Source organism: Scyliorhinus canicula, chromosome 4 (genome assembly GCF_902713615.1).
Source record: "Scyliorhinus canicula chromosome 4, sScyCan1.1, whole genome shotgun sequence".
Classification (NCBI taxonomy): Eukaryota; Metazoa; Chordata; class Chondrichthyes; order Carcharhiniformes; family Scyliorhinidae; genus Scyliorhinus; species Scyliorhinus canicula.
In genome coordinates, this window is record NC_052149.1 from 196,341,360 (window position 1) to 196,362,856 (window position 21,497).

General features: G+C 48.0%; 1 protein-coding gene across 2 annotated transcripts in view; it reads left to right on the top strand.

Annotated features, from left to right (window-relative positions):
- The window catches only part of kctd16b (potassium channel tetramerization domain containing 16b), a 323,779-nt gene extending 319,446 nt beyond the window's left edge, over positions 1–4,333 (top strand). For both annotated transcript variants that reach the window (XM_038795824.1, XM_038795825.1), the window contains one exon: positions 1,493–4,333. In XM_038795824.1, coding sequence (XP_038651752.1) covers positions 1,493–1,941 — 449 coding nt within the window. In that variant the 3' untranslated portion in view covers positions 1,942–4,333. The remainder of the gene's footprint in view (positions 1–1,492) is intronic.
- Positions 4,334–21,497: the final 17,164 nt, after the last annotated feature.

Consider the following 21,497-nt stretch of genomic DNA (forward strand, 5'->3'; position numbering starts at 1 on the left):
TCTTCGGGCTGAAGTAATTATTGAAGACCCTCAGAATCTCCTGATAAAAATGTATAATGTTGGATGGAATGTTGTGTTTTGTATATAAAATGAAAATGTCCTGAATAAAAATATTTTTAAAAAATCTCCCCATAAGACCCAGAAGCCTCCTTGGCTCCCTGTCTCACCAGGACATCATCAGCTGAGTCACCAACTGTATATTGAAGCATAATGGCCAAGTGCCTTTTCTTGTAAGCTCAAAGCTGTTCAGTACTTTTCAAACTGTCTCCTCCAGAGCTCCTACTTTTGACCTTGCTGTGGATCCTCAATGTGCTGTATGAGGGATAGTGACTGTTCAGTGGCTGATGACATTGTCGTGGTTCACTGTTCCCTACCAAAATATGTTCTACTTTGTCCTTCTTCATTGTGAAATCAAGCTGTTTCAACGTTGTCACCAATGGGTTACCAATCTGTAGTCTTAATTTCTTAAATTCCCATCATGTCTGAATGAGGTATCACTTCTCTGAGTTGTAAATAGCCAGCTGTGTTTTATCTCAAAACTATTCGGATGCACCCAGTGCCCATAACTCACTGGTCACACCTGGGAGACCTTGCCAGGGCGACGTTAGCACTGGTCCACACAAAAGTGGACATGGCATAATGGCACCAGGGGGCCTGGGGTGGGGCCATTGGAGACCCCTGGGTGGTCGGGGAATAGGGCAGGGTGGCGTCGTGGCACTTCCCTGGCACCGTCAGACTGGCACCCAGGCAGTGGAGGTGGCACTGCCAAGGGTTGGGTCTGGGGGGGGACCCTGCGAGTGATGAGAAGGCGAGGTTTCAAAAAATCTGGGGTGGCCTGAAAGTGGACGGGAAGATCTGGGCTGCTGGACCAAATGGCGGCCCTATCTGCGAGAAGCGGTTCTTAAGCAGGAAATCCCTTTAAGTATGGCCTCGATGGAGAGAATGTCCCCGTGGCTAAATAAAAGGCAAAGTGCAGGTGGAACGCCGACTGTTTCTCGGCGCTGCAGCCTCCGAGAAACACTCCGCTAAATGCGTCGTTCAGCGGACTTTACCTTCAGTCTGCTGAATCGCGCCCGGAGTAATACATTACACTGTCGGACCATATTACTTGCTTAATTTTCTGTGATCATTTTAGATGGAGTCTGTACAGAAAAGCCTGATCATTTTTTGAAAACAGTGATATTTGTAGAATTAGAAGTTTCCTCTTCAAAGGGGTAATATCTTCATGGAAACGGATAATTCATTGCTTGTCAGCAAAAAAATCACGGTGATTTAAATCATGTCAGAACATGCCATCATACCACTTGTGTATAATATTACTTCAATGTAACTGCCTCACTCTTCTAGCTGCTGTCCCTTGCAAGGTGAAGGGGTGAGTAAAAAAAAAACTCCGCAAGACGATGTCCCTTTAAGTCAGCGGCATTTTGTCATAAAGATTTGCAAGGATAAAACTAATATCCTGAAAGTATTCTTTTTTTCTTCACTCCTCCAGGTGGTTCTTCCCGATGGCCCTCACCGCAGTGTGAATGTGGCTGCAGAAATGACAGAAGCGAAAAGGACGGCGAAAGTATAACCTCGTGCAATGAACTATCCACCTCGAGCTGCGACAGCCAATCTGAGGCCAGTTCCCCACAGGAGACAGTGATCTGCGGCCCCGTCACCCGGCAACCCAATATCCAGACATTGGATAGGCCAGCCAAGAAAGGGCCAGTGCAACAAGTACAGCAAAGTGAATTCCGCAGGAAAAGTGATCTGTTGAGGACACTCACCAGTGGATCCCGTGAATCCAACTCGTGCAAAAAGAAAGTCAAAGAGAAACTGACAATTGAGGAAGAGTTAGAGAAATGCATCCAAGATTTTCTAAAAATTAAAATACCCGACAGGTTCCCGGAGCGAAAATATCCATGGCAACTAGAACTGCTGCGGAAATACCATCTATAGAGAATAAGCAAGGTCCTCGCGAGGACTGCTCCCAAGCTCAGGCTACCCTCCCATCTCCGCTTCTGGGCTGTCCTGGCCTCAGACTGTACCCTGCTCCCAGGTTAATACAACTCCCTGTTCCGCTGCGCTCCTGAGCTCTCATTGCTCTCCAATCCCAGCTTTGGGCTCTGACAGTTCTTGGGATACGTTTGGGGTTTGACTGCTCCCTCTCCTCATCTTTCATAAGTCTCTGAGCAGGGTTGGTCCCATTTACTGAATCCTGAGCCAAATAAGGGCAAAGGTAGTGGATGGGGAAATAGCTTGAGATCCAATGAGTTATTTGCTGCTGATCAAAATTCAATGGAAACTTAAATCATTCATGCCTCCCGATTGTAAGACATACCGAGAAAGCGAGATAATACGACTTGTGGTGTCAGGCTCACGTTTTACACATCTTCAGATATCCCGCTGAAAATAAAAAATAGATTGTCTGGCCAAAAGAATGGACAGACAGGTAACAATCCTGCTTCTGGTCACCCTGGGCTCTGACCGCTGCCAGATCTACTTGCCCATTACTCCCTGCTCTGGCTCCTGCATGTATTACGTGTGCAGATTGTCAATCAGACTTCAGTTTCTGTGCTGTTCAGTGTAACTAACAACTTTGGTGTTTGTGACAAAAAGAAATTGATATTCTCTCACATGGAAACTCTGAAAAAAGCTTTCATATACTAAAGATTTCCTGACTGAAATATCTTGTAGCTGCACCACAATCAGACACCATTGGCTTGCTTGATTTAACAACAACATAGGTTATCTCCATTTTAAAAGAAAAAGCACATTGAAAAATTTGGATACCTTGCGCGTCAGTAATATGCGGGTTTCGGCAGAGATTTTATGCGCTAAGTTTGCAAGTGCCCCTGACTCTGAAGCGATGGACACATTTCTACTCTTGAATCCAGTGGCTGGTGAAGTTGGCAATTACTTTTTCTTTTAGAATTATACAGGATAAGTTTGATGTAAAGTGGACTTGCACCGATATACCTAACAAAGTGTGACTCTGAGATTCAGTATTCACTGTGTGATGTTTTAATTGGATCATTACTAATAGTCTATGGATGACTTGTATTCTTTCCTTAGAGATTTGTGTGACTCTTGCAATGTGTGACCTTCCCCCCGACCCCCCTCCCCAGTAAGTTTGTGATATATGTTTCCCTCCTGGGATGTTGAAGCACAAGTTTGTCTCTTCCATGAAATACTGCCCCAACGGCCGTCTCTACTTTGATGATCAATTGCTAATTTCAGGTTAAATTCATCAACACCCTTTGAGGGCTTCAGCAGTATCTCTGCACTTTGAACTTGATAGGATATTTATATTTTGATTGTTTGACTGTTTGGTACAGAAAACTGTATTTTATGTGTTATATATTGGTCTCTTTGTGGTCTGTGCCCCTTGCTATTATGTTAGTGCAGAATTTTAAAATTAATTTATCAGTCCTCAGAGGGTTAATTAAATAAGAAACAGAGTACCTTCAATTTTTTTCCTCTGTTTCACTTGGATATAAAGAAAAGGGACCCTAAATCTTACAGATTTCTCAACAAACGTGAACAGATGGCCAGCTGAACAATGACCCCCGTAAAGGTGTGTCATTGAACTGAGCAGTTTTATGGTCACTTGTCACTCATTACCTTTTAAATGTGCAATAAGATGGTGTAATTTTGTGTTGGTTGAAAATATCCGTCATTTTTATGCGACGTCATTGTGACAAATACAATTTATGGGCTTTCTGGGTTCTTCCTCACCTGACCCAAACCATGAGAATCCCCCTTTGAAGGATGTATCTCACCTTGTTTCTATTTTTATTTTTGCTTAATAGCCAGAAGAGCAATTGTTCCTCACTGTGATATAATTTTGCAGAGGATTAACATCCAAAATATCACCTTTTAACAAGCAAGCCCAGCCTGGTTTGAGCCACTGGCTTTGCATATGTCTTGTGAGTGCCAAGTTAATGATAGAAAGACATTGCTAACTAAGCTATATCAGCCTCTTTTCCCTGTGGACCATCCAGATTGTCTATGTCCCTTAAGATAACTCATAAGCGATAAAGATAATGACCACTGCTGAACTACATCAGACTGTTAGCTGAATGCAAAGGCTGCTGGGACACCATCTTTGGCTACTGGGCTTACTTGGATTCAGTAGTAAGCTTTTGTGAATTAAGGTGATATATTGCACCGTGTTCTTGCATATCTCCATATAACTGGTTGATATTTCTGTGGTACTGCACTGTTTTGTTTTATAAATTACAGACACAAAAGAAATGTGTGACTGACGGCTTGTAATGGTTGGAAATGTATAGTTTGAATATACAGTATAAGGAAATGCACAATATTTATAAATAAAAGTATACACAAATCACTCAGATTGCTGATGTGCTATAACATGAAGCAAAACATTATTATTAAATGTTATTAATAAATTTGATGACAATTATCTTGATGGCTAAGATTAGCTAATTTAGCACAGACCAAGAGTCGAACTGAGACTCTTCTTACTCTGCACATTTGCCCATTGAACCATCAGAGGTACTTGTAGCAGAAGTGCTTTGGAAATGTTTTAGAACAGTTTTATTTGGCTTTTGTGTAACATTTCATATTTTATGAGTAATTTGATTATTTCCTTTGGCTTCAAATTTGAGATACTGGACCAAGGCATCAGATATTCTAGAATTAAAGGCATGGTATAAAGATGGTTCCTCTTCAAATGATTACATTGCAAGGGACCAAAGGAAAAATGGACTGCCCAATCATAAAGGAGTCCTTCTGATTTTCTATCTACTAATTGAAAAGACCAATAAGTTGTTTGAGCTCTGTCTACAGGTACTATTACAGATGCTTGGTCAGTTTTCAACAGAGGCTAAGGGACTGAACCATGGCCATAATATTTTAAAGTTTTAAGACTGTACGGAAAGATTTGTTCCTGGTGTGATAAGAAACAAAATATAGCTTGGTTATTTTATTTTATTTTATTTTTTTTAATTTAGTGTACCCAATTTTTTTTTTCAATTGAGGGGCAATTTAGCATGGCCACTCCACCTCCCCTGCACATCTTTGGGTTGTGGGGTCACATGGACAGTGACCCAGGTCCCAGATCGAACCCAGATCCTCAGAGTTATGAGGCAGCAGTAACCACTGTGCCATCGTGCCATCCTGGCTTGGTTATTTGATAAGCAAACTTTATTAAAACAAAATAAAAGAAAACAATACTTAAACTTTTCAACTTCAACTTAACAATAGCACATTGCATGTAGTTTCTTAACCTTAATGCACTAATTCACATTCAACAAAACTGTGACAGAACATGCAGTTCTCATGCCACTTTAACAGGCAGGCAAAGACAATGCTTGCATTTACAAAGCAATTTTTCTTCTGATAGGGACATTCGTTCTGAACCGTCTTTCCAAAGCCTGCCTCAGTGGCAACTTTCATTACCTTCGCAAATGATTCCAAAAGCTTTCTCCTGTACCTGTTCCAAACAGCATTCCTTCTCTCTCTCTCTCTAAACTCTTCCCAGTCTCTCACATAAAAGAACAGAGCTATGCTATTGATATGCAATTAACCTTCCAATGACGGACAAAGAGGCCATCAGAGTCTGTAAAGGGCTAGAACTGGTCAGACAGAAATGTCCCAAAGGACAATGGATCTAAAGTAACTCACCTGTGCTGAACCGAGCCATCCTATATATTTCCACTAATGAATTCCTGAATGGCTACAATGTAACTCATGCCAGGTTTGGGTATATTCCTCTGACTCTGCGCTAGCAGCTTTATTTCCCCCTTAGTCTGTTTAGCTGCTAAATTGCCTGCGACATTGGGGTCTCATTTCTGGACATAATTTCCTAATAATGCCACTCTTCCATCCTTAAATTTCCTCTCTGCACTATGCCGAGGTGATCGTTTATGCTCAAGAGCAATGTAAGAAGAATGTGTCATTATGACTGTGCCACTGCTGTACATTTGCAATGACAAACGTGATAATACAGCTATCCTATGTAGCATAAAAGTATAGCAACAAGAAACAGAATATTTGAACTCTTCGCAGTGATTCTGTATGCAGTTTAAAGAAGAGCAGCATACACTGGGAATCTGTTCTTGTCCTTGTGGAAATGCATCTGTTCCAAACATTCATAATTTCTATGATACTACACTGATATGAAATTCTTTTGATTTCATGAAAGAACAGAATCGGTGAATGCAACGGGCATGATCAGATTTTATTCCAAGGTGAGACTAGATTCATTGCTGTAGGAAACCAGCAAGTAATTGAGCAGCATTTAATGGTGAGTGACATTACTGATTGTATATTGTAGAATCGTAGAAGCACAAAATGGTTACAACACAGAAAGAGGCAATTCATTCTGCTGTGTGAGTTCTGGCTTTCTGCCAGACCAACTCAGCTAGTCCCTGTAGCTTGCAACTTTTTTCCCTTCAGATCCAATTTCCTTTTGAAAACCATAATGCCTCCACCAAAGTCTCAGTCAGTGCATTCCAGATCCGAATCATTTACCATTAAAAGGCTCATGTTGTCCATGTTCATCTGTCATTCACCTTTAATATTCCTTGACCCTTCTGACAATGGGAATGATTTCTCCCATTCAAATCCCTCATTTTGAACACCTTTATTAGATCTCCTCTCAACCTTCTTTCTCTTATCTAAGGAGAACAATCTTAGCTTCCCCATTCTATCCATATAATTGGAGTCCCTCATCCCTGGGACAATGCTATAATTTATAATTAAAACAAAGCTTTTGGGGGCGGCACGAATGGCGCAGTGGTTAGCACTGCTGCCCCATGACGCTGAGGCCCCTGTTTGATCTGGGCCTGGGTCACTGTCCATATGGAATTTGCACATTCTTCCCGTGTCTTCATGGGATCTCACCCCCAAAACCCAAAAAGTTGTGCAGAGTAGGTGAATTGGCCACTCTAAATTGACCCTTAATTGGAAAAAAGCATTGGATACTTTAAATTTATAGGGAAAAAAAGCTTTATCTTGCCATTGGAATATTATTGAGGTTTCTGTAATATGTACAAAATAATGAACAATTAAGATAACTTTCTTTTTTTGCAACATTATTTGTACATGTTAAGAGTAGACAGAAAGCTCAGTTGTGTTCCGATGCAACCCTATGATGTGATTGATTTCAATGAGGTACGTTGGCTGTCAACCCCATGTTAGGTTTAAGTGGAGAGTCCCTGATATTGATGATCACTTCAAAAACTGGACAATGTATTCCATTCCTGAGCATGGAGGTCCCTCAAAACAACCTTTTTTTTGCATTTAAAAAAAAACATTAGTTGAACGCCCCCAATATAAAATAGCAGAATGAAAAATATTTGATAAATTTCAGAATTCCAATTGTTTCGAGAATTAGTTCCAGTTTGTGTGACCTGTTCTCAACATTTTTAATATGTGGAATAAAGTATAAAAATAATCATGCTGATCAACATCAAAAATGTTAAAATAGATGTTTAAATAACTACTTTCAATATAACGCAATGAGCAATCCAATAATTCAATGATGGAATGTCCATCGCTCCTTAATTGAACTTTTAATGATTTATTTCTTTTGTAAGATATGCTGAATCATTCATTGCAGTGGAACAGTTTGTATCCTCCATTCTACAAGAGATAGAAAAAAATCATGCAGTTATCCAGCAGCTTATCACGTCCTTTGGATGTTCAAAATACTTTACCTCTAATTAATTTATTTTGAAGTCCAATCACTGCCAGCTGAGTTTTACTACTGCTGGCAGATGTGGGCCACTGTGTTGGCAATCAATTAAACATTGCAATTTTCCGCAAGGACCAGTAAGATCATTGGCCAATTAATTTGTTTTTCACTGAGGGAGAAATATTGGCCGAGTCACCAGAATAAGCTCCTTCTTCTCTCTTGGTTGATCGGAGGCACATGAGACCTCATTGTAACAATGTATTTGATTCAGTGGTGTACCAGATTCAGCCCCGTTACGTGCTCAAGTCCTTGTGTGGGGCCTGGGCCCACAACCTTATTTGAAAGATGCATGAACTTCCCACATGGTGGGGGGGGGGGGGGGGGCTGTTGGGGCTGGGGCTGGGACTGCCCCACATCGCTAAATGTTGGCAGCCCTGTCAAATAGGCCCGACCGAGGCCCATTATTCTGCAAATCGCCTGTTCACTTCCTTGGAGTGGGCAGCCAATTTGCCTCTTGTCCGCCTTACCCCAGTGACTGGACTGTGTCAGAGAGCTGTCCTAACATGGCTCTCCACCAGTTTAGTGCTCCCTGTCTCTGTTCCACACGAGTTTTCCCAGACATGATTATCACCAGCATTGGGCGGCACACAGTGACGCAGTGGTTAGCTCTGCTCCCTCATGGCACTGAGGACCCGGGTTCAATCCCTGCCCCGGGTCACTTTCCATGTGCAGTTTGCACATTCTCCCCGTGTCTGCGAGGGTCTCACCCCCACACCCCCAGAAATTTGTGCAAGGTGGGTGGATTGGCCATGCAAAATTGCCCCTTAATTGAAAAAAAAATAATTGGGTATATTCTAAATTTAAAATATGTTTATCAGCAGCAAGACACTCTTATGCTGCGTTATGACCACCTCTTAAAATGTGCTATTCACATGGATTTCAGCAGACAGAAACAAAAGTTCAATTAAGGAGCGATGGACATTCCCTCATTGAATTATTGGATTGCTCATTGCGTCATATTGAAAGTAGTTATTTAAACATCTATTTTAACATGTTTTGATGTTGATCAGCATGATTATTTTTATACTTTATTCCACATATTAAAAATGTTGAGAACAGGTCACACAAACTGGAACTAATTCTCGAAACAATTGGAATTCTGAAATTTATCAAATATTTTTCATTCTGCTATTTTATATTGGGGGCGTTCAACTAATGTTTTTTTTAAATGCAGCACGGTAGCATGGGGGCAGCACGGTAGCATGGTGGTTAGCATAAATGCTTCACAGCTCCAGGGTCCCAGGTTCGATTCCCGGCTGGGTCACTGTCTGTGTGGAGTCTGCACGTCCTCCCCGTGTGTGCGTGGGTTTCCTCCGGGTGCTCCGGTTTCCTCCCACAGTCCAAAGATGTGCGGGTTAGGTGGATTGGCCATGCTAAATTGCCCGTAGTGTCCTAAAAAGTAAGGTTGGGGGGGGGGGGGGGGTTTGGATAACGGGTATAGGGTGATACGTGGGTTTGAGTAGGGTGATCATTGCTCGGCACAACATCGAGGGCCGAAGGGCCTGCTCTGTGCTGTACTGTTCTATAACAATAACCTCAGCTGCTGCTTAAGCTCCAAAACCCAGAGTCTGAGCTCCCCTAACTGATGACATTTCCTGCATAAGTGATTGTCCGGTAAACATGGGTTCTGGAGTTTCCACATGCCACAGGATGTACATTCAACGTGACATGAATGCTCTGCCATGTCTCTATTTGTTATACTACTATCTAAACTTTTGAAACCTCCATCTGCAGAGCCCCAGAAGGGTAATTAGAAAAAACAGCTTATGGGAAATTTCTGTCCCAATGTTATTAATCAAGCACAGACATGTTTTTCTTCAGAACACGTAGTTACCAGTGGGACTAGAGCTGAAAAATTATGCAAAACACCGGGAGTGTGTTACAGCAGATACTCGGGTTGAGAGGCTATCTTAATAACTTAGATATTAGTCAAACTTCATAGGGCTTCTCATAAATGTGCAGACATAAAGGTGAGTTTACCTTAAGAAATTCTGCTTCTGGTCCTAACCAGGGTGGCCAAAGGGGTCAACAGGTCCAGGCAGTGCATGGGCAAGGGGGTGGTTTGGCTGCAAGTGGGTGTCCCTGAAGAGGGAACACATGGTGCCCACTGATATGCTTGATGCTGAGTAGGTGGATGGGGGGGGGGGGGGGGGGGGGGGGCGGGGGGAATAATGCTGGAGTGCATTATCAACACCAGGATTGCTATTTTAATTTAATTTGATAAGTTTACTTTAAATGTTTTGTTTTTATAACAGTAGGATAATGATGGGCCAGGCTCTTAATCTGTGGGTTCCCCAAAGGGGTTCATTCCAGATCAGCACATGGTACTCCAGAGTTTCTCTTTTTAAAATTTGTTTATGGGACTGGACGTCTCAGACTGGGCCAACATTTATTGTCCATCCTTAATTGGTGGGCAGTCAACCACTTTGTTGTGGGTTTGGAGTCACATGTAGGCCAGACCGGGTAAGGATGGCAGATTTCCTTCCCTGAAGGACATTAGTGAACAGATGGACTTTACAACAATCAACAATGGGTCATCATTAGACTTTTAAATTCCAGGGGCGGGATCTCCTTTTCTGAGACTAAGGGCTGGATTCTCCGATTTTGCTGCTAAATACCGATGCCGACTTGGAAACAGTGGCTTTTTACAATGCCAAAATCTGCGCTGAACCCTCATCAATCCGGGACCGGTGAGGGGCTAGCAGCCACGCTGGGTAAGACTCCCGGCTCCCGTGCCAAAAACGGACGGAGAATGGCCGGGTCCATGACCGCGAATGCGCACGTCAATGACCAGCAGCGGTTGCGCCGTACATCATGGTGCTGGCCACGTGCGCACCCCACCTGCCATAGTACCCCCCTGTACCTTCCCTCACCACCCCCAGACTACCCCCCACCTGTCAGACCAGCCCATGCCAAAGCCCCTCCTGGCCAGCGGAACGGCTCTCCCCCCACAGTCCGCAGCCGCCATGTGAGGTTGCTGAAAACTCAAGAGTACACGTCGGAAAGTCGGCCCATCGGGAATGGAGCATCGGGGGAAGGCCTTAAGGTAACGTCCTGAGGCAGTCTTAACGTCTCGCACCCTGACGATGCCATTTTTGAGGTGTGGAGCATCCAAAAACAGGCGCCAGCCCCAATTTCGGCGTCAAAAGGGATTCTCCGCCTGATCACCGAATACGATTTGATTTATTATTGTCACACGCATTAGTATACAGTGAAAAGTATTGTTTCTTGCATGCTATGCAGACAACACATACCGTACATACGGAAGGAAGGAGAGATGACAGAATGTAATGTTACAGTCATAGCTAGGGTGTAGAGAAAAGATTAACTTAGTACGAGGTAGGTACATTCAAAAGGTTCATTGCAGCAGGGAAGAAGATGTTCTTGAGTCGGTTGGAACGTGACTTCAAATTTTTGTATATTTTTCCCGACAGCAGAAGGTGGAAGAGAGTATGTCCTGGGTGCGTGGGGTCCTTAATTATGCTGGCTGCCTTTCCGAGGCAGCGGGAATTGTAGACACAGTCAATGGATGGGAGGCTGGTTTGCGTGATGGACTGGGCTACATTTACAACCTTTTGTAGTTTCCTGCAGACTTGGCCAAGCAGGCTCCATACCGAGCTGTGATACAACCACAAAGAATGCTTTCTATGGTGCATCTGTAAAAGTTGGTGAGAGTCACAGCTGACATGCCAAATTTCCTTAGTCTTATGAGAAAGTAGAGTCATTGGTGGGCTTTCTAAAGTCTATGTCGGGCACGCACGGCAGCAGAGCGCAGGGCAGGACAAGCGGCGGCCTGGACTGAAGCGGGGGCGAACCTGCAGGAAGGAAGGGATGGAGGAGCGACTGACGACCAAAACCCCCCCCGCCCCCAGCAGGAGAGCGAAGGGTGCGACGAGCGGCGGCCCGGACCAAGCAGTGGGGACCACAGCGGTGACCGACCAACCGGCCTCCCCCCCCCCGCCCCGAGGCAGGAACAAAGGCGGACTCCCGACCAGAAGCCTCTCTCTCTCTCTCCCTCTCTCGACACTGGGTGAGTGAGGGAAAAGGAAGGAAAAATGAACTTTTGCAAAAACAAAACTTTGAAAAGAAAACTTTAAAGAGGGGGGGGGGGGGGGGGATTTCTTTTTTCACTTTTCTCTCTTACCAAAAACAAATTCTCCTGAAAAGAATTTTATTAAAGAGGAAAAAGAAAGTGGTAAAGGAGAGAAGGGAGGGGAAATGAAAAAGGGAAGAAACAAAAAAAAAGGTGGGGGGGAAAGAAAGGGGGGGGGAAAAGAGGAGAAAAAAAAGAAAAGGAAGGTGGGGGAAAAAAATGCCAGACGGGAGCGAAAGCAGAGGCAGAAGGAGCACCAAAGGCAGACGGGGCATTGGGCAAGCCCGTTCAGACGAGCTAATCAGCGCACAAAGCGGCAGAACGGAAGTATCGTCGCATCAAAAAGTGGTGCATTCTCCCCAGGGGTCAGGGGGAACTGGAACTGGAAGGCAGCCTTTGCCGAGGCGCTGAGGGAACATCAGCAGCTAAACAAGACAGAGGCTAGGGCAGACATAGAGGCCGCAGTGCAGGCAGCAATGGCCAAGGCCCTGATGGAGATGCAGCTCGCCCTGGGCAGAGCAGAGGAGAAACTAGAAGCCCAAGGGGAGAGACTGGAAGCCCAAGAAGCGACCATTAAGGAGCTGGAAAAAGCAGCGACTGACATGAGCAACTGGCCCTGGAGAGGGAGGTGGTGAGACTGGGCACAACACAGGGGAGCCTGAAGGGCAGAGTGGACGACCAGGAAAACCACTTGAGAAGGCAAAATGTCAGGATAGTGGGCCTACCAGAGGGGATCGAGGGTAGAAACCCCATGACATACGTGGCAGAGATACTGGGATCTTAGTGGAAGGGAAAACCTTTCCCAACCCACCAGAAATGGGCAGAACACACCAGTCGCTGCGCCCGAAGCCCAAGGCAGGGGACCACCCGAGAGCAGTTATAGCTAAACTGCACCAGTACCAAGATAGGGAAACAATCCTGCGCTGGGCCAGGAAAAATAGAGCCTGCAAATGGGAAGGACACGCCATTAGAATTTACGAGGACTTTGGGGCAGACCTAGCGAGGAGACAGGCCGAGTTCAATAGAGTGAAAACAGCTCTTCAACGTGTGTTTTGGTATGCTGTACACAGCGAAACTCTGGGTCACATACCAAGAAAGAGAATACTTCTTTACAGCCCCCGCTGAAGCAAACAAGTTTGTCGAGGAACACGATCTGGAAAACCAGCAGCGAAGGTAGAAATGAGGGGCCCCCGGCAAGGGGCAACAACACGCCGATGGGGGGGAGGGGAGGGGTGAGGTAATGCCAGCCCCACCCCCCCCCCGCCCCCTATACGGCGGCGCACCCTGACCAAAGAGCTAACCACTGCCCAAGGGACCGCTTCAGGTGGGAGACCAGGCCCCAGCACGAGGGAACTAGAGTAGCGGAGAAGGGAGAGCAAGCAAGAGGAGTGCAGGGTAGGATAGGGGAATAGCGGGCAGAAAACCACAGAGACCGGGCAGGGGAGAAGCGAGACAGTAACTCCCGAGAGGGGGGGCCACCGTACTAGCAGGAAAGCTAGCACCAGGGGCATGCAACAAAGCAGGGCCGCAGCACACCCCCAACAGGGGGGAAGGCGCCAGGCAGGGGGTGGGGGGGACCACTTAACAGAGGCGGGAGAGCAAACGGGGATAGGAACAGGGGAAAGAGGGACAAAGGAGGGGTATACGAGAGAGGGGGGGGAAAGGGAGAGACCAGAGGGGTGGGGGGGGACACTGGGAGGGAGAGACTGGGGAGGGGGGACACAGGGAAGGAAGGACAAACAAGGCTGGAAAAGGAATAGGGCTACAAAGTGCCACAACCAAGGGCTCAAAACAAGGAATCGCTGCAAGCACCCACCCAGTACGGTCTCTGGCCGAAGGGGGCCCCCAGAGTGCAGGGGACTACCCGCGTGGCAGACGTACAGTGGGCGGCCATGTCGGGTGCCCTCGGGACAAAGGGCAACCCCGGAGCGCAGGGACCTGACCGCATGGAGAGAGCAGTGACAGCGGCCATCTTGGATGGCTCCCTAACAAAGGGAAACCCCGGAGGGCAGGGGCGCGTCCACCAGGTAAGTATGGTTAATCCCACAGGAATGAGGGGGCAGAAGCCCCCCACCAGGATAGTCACCTGGAACGTAAGGGGACTCAGCGGCCCAGTGAAGAGATCCAGAGTCCTCACCCACATGAGAAATATGAGGGCCGACATAGTCTTCCTCCAGGAGACACATCTGAGAGAGCAGGACCGGCTGCGAGTAAGAAAGGCTGGGTGGGACAAACCTACCATTCCTGCTATGGGACAAGGGCCGGGGGGGGGGGATACTGATCGACAAGAGGATGATGTTTAGGGCGACAAAGACGGTCACGGACCCGGGGGGACAGTGCGTCATGGTCAGCGGGGCCCTGGATGGGGCACCGGTAATACTAACTAACCTGTACGCACCCAACTGGGACGACACACGCTTCACAAAGAAGACCATGGCAGAAATCCCTGACATAGTGACGCATCGACTAATCATGGGGGAGGCCTTCAACTGTGTACAGGATCCAAAGACAGACAGATCAAACCCCAAATTGTGATATCAGACCATGCTCCACACTACATGGACGTGAGGCTGGAGACGGGTAAGGCCCAGCGCCCCACATGGCGGTTGGACGTTGCCCTACTAGCTGACAATGCCTTCAACAAAAGGATATCATGGGCTATAGCAGAGTAAACAGAGAACAAACAGAACAGGGAGGTCTCACCCTCCATGTTCTGGGAAGCGCTAAAGGCCATACTAAGAGAGGAAATCATCGCTTTCAAAGCGCAAAGAGATAGGAAGGAAAGGGCAGGTAGGCAGCAGCTGGTCGACTTCATACTGGAGGTAAACCGTAAATACTCCGAGGCCCCGACCGTAGAGCTCCTGGCGGAGAGGAAAGAGCTACAAAGGAACTTTGACCTGCTCTCCACCAGGAAAGCAGTGCACCAACTCCGCCAGGCATGTGGGACCCTATACAAACACGGAGACAAAGCCAGCCGCCTGTTGGCACACCAGCTGAGAAAGCAGGCAGCTACCAGAGAAATTGCACAAATCAGGGATACCAGAGGCACGTTAGAAACAGAACCAGAAAAGATCAACAAAACTTTCAAGGCCTTCTACCAAGGGCTGTACACCTCAAAGCCCCCAATGGGGGAGTCTGGGATGAAACGGTTCCTTGATGGACTGGACATTCCAGTCATGGGAGAGGGCAGAATATGGGGCTTGGAAGCACCACTAGCACTGGGAGAGATCATGGACAGCATTAGCTCCATGCAGGCGGGGAAGGCGCCGGGACCAGGCGGGTTCCCGGCGGACTTCTACAAAAATTTGCAACAGCACTGGCCCCACACCTGCGGGAGATGTTCACAGACTCACTAGCGAGGGGCACACTGCCACCCACGTTAGCACAGGCCTCAATCTCACTGATACCTAAGAAAGACAAACGGCGGAATTCTCCCATTGGGAGACAAACAGCCGACGCCGGAGTGAAACCCGGAGTGTTTCACTCCGGTGTCGGAGGCCACTCTTCGCCCACTATTCTTCCCCCCCCCCCCCCCCCCCCCCCCCCCCCCCCCCCGGGGGGCTAGGAGCGGCGGCGCGTGAATCACGGGCACCGGGCCTTGACGCTTGCGTCAAAGCGGCGCGCTGGGAATGATGCGGCCGGCGGTGCCTAAGTGACGTCAGCCGCGCAAGAGCAGGTTGGCCAGCGCCAACCCGCGCATGCACGGTTGCCGTCTTCCACTCCGCTGCCCCGCAAGACATGGCAGCTTGATCTTGTGGGGCGGCGGAGGGAAAAGTGCGTCTTTTAGAGACGCCGGCCCGGCGATCGGTGGGCACCGATCGCGGGCCAGACATCTCCTGAGCACGCCCGTGGTGCTCGATCCTCCCTCCGCCCCCCACAGGCCCCACAAACACCGGTCGCACGCTGTTCACGCCGGCAGCGACCAGGTGTGGTTGGCGCCGGCGTGAACCGGTCAGGTTCGGCAGCCCGCTTGGCCCATCCGGGCCAGAGAATCGGCGGTCGCCGTGAGAAACAGGGAGCGGCGATTCTCCGAGCAGCCTGTCGAAAAACACGGCACGCCATTTTGGGGGGGTGGGAGAATCGCGGGGGGTGCCAGGGTGGCGTATCGTGATTCGCCCAGCCCTCCCGCGATTCTCCCCCCCGGCGTGGTGTGAGGAGAATCGCCCCCAAAGACCCAACGGAATGTGGGTCATACAGACCCATCTCACTACTGAATGCAGATGCCAAAATACTGGCCAAAATCCTAGCCAAAAGTCTAGAAGACTGTACCTGAGGTGGTTGCAGAGGACGGGACGGGCTTTGTCAAAGATAGACAGCTGACCTGGAACATCAGGCGCCTGCTGAATGTGATAATGACCCCCTCCGGGAGAGAACACCAGAGGTGGTCATCTCCCTAGACGCAGAAAAGGCCTTAGACGGAAATACCTCATAGAGGTACTGGAGCGGTTCGGACTTGGAACAGGGTTCACCTCCTGGGTAAAGCTCCTATACAATGCTCCCATGGCGAGCGTATGGACCAACAGTACCAAATCCCGATAATTGCAGCTGCACAGGGGCACCAGACAAGGATGCCCACTGTCCCCGCTGCTGTTCGCTCTAGCGATCGAACCACTAGCAATCGCGCTCAGAGCAGCAAAAAGCTGGAGGGGGATCCGTAGGGGAGGCAGAGGGCACAGAGTCTCACTGTATGCAGATGACCTGCTCCTCTACATTTCGGACCCACAGAGCTGCATGGACGGAATCATCGCGCTCCTGAAAGAGTTTGGCGCCTTCTTGGGCTACAATCTCAACATGAGTACCAGTACCCACAAGTGGGGGGGCAGCACTAACGGGACTGCCGTTTAAACAAGCCTGACACAAATTCCGCTACCTGGGAATCCAAATAGCCCATGACTGGAAAGGGATCTACAAATGGAACCTCACCAGTCTGACAGAGGAAGTAAAAAAGGACCTGCAAAGATGGAACACACTCCCACTCTCCCTCGCGGGGAGAGTCCAGACGATCAAAATAAATATACTGCCCAGGTACCTCTTCCTACTTAAATCCATTCCGATCTACATCACCAAGGCCTTTTTCAAAGCACTAGACAAACTAATCATGACGTTCGTATTGGGGGGAGGGGAATTCTGGGATCTTAAAGAAGGGCCTACAAAAACAAAATCCAGGAGGGGGGCTAGCCCTCCCAAACCTACAATTCTACCACTGGGCGGCGATGGCTGAGCGAATAAGGGGATGGATCAAGGAGCCAGAAGCCGAGTGGGTACGTGCGGAAGAGGCCTCCTGCATGGGGACCTCCCTCCGGCCCCTCGCCACGGCATCACTCCCATCCCCACCCAAAAAACACTCCAGCAGCCCGGTGGTGATAGCCACCCTCCAATCCTGGAACCAACTACGGCAGAAATTTGGCCTGACCAAAATGTCGGACAAAGCTCCCATCTGCAACAACCATAGGTTCACACTAGCGTTGACTGACACCACCTTCAAAAGTGGGGGCAGGACGGAGGGACACAGCAGTCAGGGACCTGTACATGGACGGCAGGATCGCTACACTGGACGAACTGACAGAGAAATTCCAGCTAGCCAGGGGGAACATGCTAAGGTATCTACAACTCAAAAACCTCCTACGAAAGGAGACAAGGACGTACCCACGACCGCCACGACAGACATTACTGGACGAACTACTGGATGCAAGCATACTAGACAAAGGAAACTGTAGTGACATGTATGACCAACTGATAGAAAGGGCCGACACCGTACTGGACGCAACAAGAAAGAAATTGGAGGAGGACCTGGGAATTGAGATAGGGTGGGGACTCTGGAGCGAAGCACTGCATAGGGTCAACTCCACTGCCACGTGCGCAAGGCTCAGCCTGACGCAGCTAAAAGTGGCACATAGAGCCCACTTAACGAGAAACCGTATGAGCAGGTTCTTCCAGGAGGTGGAGGATAGATGTGAACGGCGCCAAGGAGGCCCGGCCAACCACGCCCACATGTTCTGGTCTTGCCCCAGACTTGCTGGGTACTGGACTGCCTTCTTTGAGGCAATGTCCAAAGTGGTGGGGATGAGGGTTGAGCCATGCCCGAAAGTGGCGGTCTTCGGGGTTTCGGACCAGCCCGATCTATTCCTGGGGAGGAGGGCGGACGCCCTTGCCTTTGCCTCCCTGATTGCCCGCCGTAGAATCCTGTTTGGCTGGCGGTCAGCAGCACCACCCAAAGCTGCAGACTGGCTGTCCGACCTCTCAGAATCTCTCCAAATGGAGAAAATCAAATTCGCCATCCGAGGGTCAGACGACGGCTTCCACAGAACGTGGGAGCCATTCACGCAACTGTTCCGGGACCTGTTTGTGGCCAACGAACAAGCGGAAGAATAGACAGGTAGCCAAGAATCAGGGGAAAGTAGCCAAAGCATGAGAGGGAGAGATAGACCGGAAAGGGGGGGGGGTCAGCTGAACCTAAGAGAAAAGAAAGGCGAACCACAGGAGGGGGGGGGGGGGGGGTGGGTGGGAGGGAGGGAGGCAGGTAAATGAGAGCCGGAAGGAAGGCATGGGATACAATAATGAACATGGCATCTCCAGGAGTAGGGAACGAGGAAAATAAAGACGAAAGACGGGAGGAATGGCAGAAGCGGAGGTGAGTGCGAGACGGCAGCGAGATCCATCTGGGAGAAGCAATCGACAACACCAACCACCAACACCAAACCCATTTGAGTATTGCCCACTGTAACTGTTTCTCCGGCACCCCAGTCTACCTCCCCAGTCTCCAACCCCCCCCCACCACCCCCCCCCTCCCGCCTCAAACAGTCACCTACTTATGTGTTGTAAAGTATTTTGCCAGGTGTACAGAGTTGCTGCTGTTGAGCTGGTGCACAATGCCCGACCAGTTACTCTATTTTATTTTTTATTGTATTTTCTTTATTATTCACTATTTTCTTTTCTTTGGTATGTTGGGGTGCGCCCTTCTCTTCTATATATGTGTATATATATATTATATATGTTTTTTATCCTGTGTACATAACGGTAAATATACTTTGTTCAAAAACCCAATAAAAAACATTTATAAAAAGAAAACTATAGTGTCGGCATGGGGGGACCAAGACAGGTTGTTGGTGATCTGGACACCTAAAAATTTGAAGCTTTCGAACCTTTCTACTTTGTTCCCATTGATGTAGACAGGGGCATGTTCTCCTCTACGCTTCCTGAAGTCGATGACAATCTCCTTTGTTTTGTTGACATTGAGGGAGAGATTATTGTCATCGCACCAGTTCACCAGATTCTCTATCTCATTCCCCTACTCTGTCTCATCATTGTTTGAAATCCGACCCACTACGGTGGTGTCATCAGCAAATTTGAAAATCGAGTTGGAGGAGAATTTAGCCACACAGTCATAGGTGTATAAGGAATATTGTAGGGGCTGAGGACACGGCCTTGAAGTGGACCAGTGTCGAGGATGATCGTGGAGGAGGTGTTGTTGCCTATCCTTACTGATTGTGGCCTGTGGGTTAGGAAGTCTAGGATCCAGTCACAGAAGGAGGAGCCAAGGCCCAGGCCACAGAGTTTGGAGATGAGTTTCGTAGGAATAACGGTGTTGAAGGCTGAGCTGTACTCAATAAATAGAAATCTGACATAGAGAGGCTAGATTCTCCACCCCGCCGTGCCACATTTCCATTTCACCTCGCCAGCGGGATGCTCCATTGTACCGGCTGGTCAATGAGGTTTCTTATTGTGGGGCAGCCCCATGCCATCAGGAAGCCCCCGGGCTGCCGGCAAAATGGAGCATCTCGCCGGCGGAGAATCCAGCCCTGTCTTTGTTATCTAGGTGTTCCCGTGTTGAGTTCAGGGCCAGGAATATGGCGTCTGCTGTGGACCTGTTGCAGTGGTAGGCAAACTGTAATGAATCAAGGCAATTCAGCGTCCCGCCCTAAGTGTTGGTGCCGACGCAGGATTCGTGGACTTTCACGACAGCAAAACTGGGCCGAACCTGGATTGATTCAGCAACTGTGGAGGGGCTATACCGGCACCACATGGAACACAATGGATTCCAACGAAAAACGATGCGGGATTCGGTGGGTCCGTGATTGACACTCAATAGCCTGACAAACTGCAGCCGCATATATACATTTCACTCCCTACACACACTCATCCCAGCCAACAAGATGGCACTGGTTGTGCTGGAGCACGCCCACACAGCTGATGGGGCCCCAAAGAGTAAATATTTTTTGTTTTGCTTTTATAAATGTAAAGTACCCAGTTCATTTTTTCCAATTAAGGGGTACTTTAGCGTGGCCAATCCACCTCGCCTGCACATCTTTGGGTTGTGGGGGCAAAACCCACACAAACACGGGGAGAATGTGCAAACTCCTCATGGACAGTGACCCAGAGCCGGGATTGAACCTGGGACCTCGGCGTCTTGAGGCAGCAGGGCTAACCCACTGCGCCACCGTGCTGCCCTCCCAAAGAGAAAATGCTGGAAAATTTCAGCAGGTCTGGCAGCATCTGTAGGGAGAGAAAAGAGTTAACGGTTCGAGTCCAGAAGACCCTTTGTCAGCAAATGATGGCGATGTTGGGCCCTTTCTGTACCCTCTGTCTCTCCCTCAGCAGCCATAGCTCCATTTTCACAATTTTTAAGTAAACTGCCCATCTGACTGGAGCTTCACAGAGGCCCCGGAGAATACCAGCTCGGGCCCGCCAATGACATGGAAACGGTGTTTACTGTACATGCGTTCTGGAAAGCATTAACACCGCTGTCAAGGTGACGGAGAACAGCGATTTGGTGTCAAATTAGCGTCTGCTAAAATTTTAGCATCGGCATCTATTCTCTGCCCAATTGCGTTTCACGATTTTGGCATCAGTCAACTGATAATCCCTCCCCAGATTTTTATTAAATTCAAATGTCACCATCTGCAGTGGCAGGATTTAAACTTGGGTCCCTAGAGTATTACTCTGAGATTCCAATGTGTGTGTGGACAGAGGGGTGGGGGGTTGTGAGGGGGGAGGGGGGGGGATATACAGCAAGGAAGCCCACTAATTATGTGCAAATCTGTTTAAATTAGTTCCCTGGGGGAGGTCTCTTGTTTATTCGTCCAGTGACAATACCACTATGCCACCACCTCCCCTATGTAATTTCCACCAAGAATAAACTCACAGGTTTGACAACTTTGAGTGCACTTATAATCTTTTTATTGAATGCATCTTGTAATTACCAGTATGAACTTAAACAATCGTAAATGCTCACAGCTTTATGAAATTGAAAAAGCAGATCACATTAGCTTCAACCTGCTAATGTTCAACACGTCAAATCCAGTACACGGCTTGCCCTATGAATCATATTTGTCTTAGGTTTTACTGCCGGTGTGTCAAATACTATGTTGGTTATTTTTAGTTTATTCGTGGAGATCCTCTGGTCATTGGTCACAATGAAGCAAAGGTTTCATAAAAGTATTCGGGGTATTAGAGAGGGACTATGATCAGGAACACTGATTTATTAGCTCTGGATGTGGCTCAGGATTGAGAAAGCCCTGTTAAGTGCCAAGGACTCTGCCAGTCCTGGGCTCAGAATCCACACATTCTGACTGGCAACTTCAAGGCCAGGATTGGGGACACAAAGTCCCATGAGAGGCCAAAACCGAGAATCTTGCTGGTGACATATCTGGATGCGATTGTCTCTCCACCCCCACCATTGATGTAATGAGGTTGCCA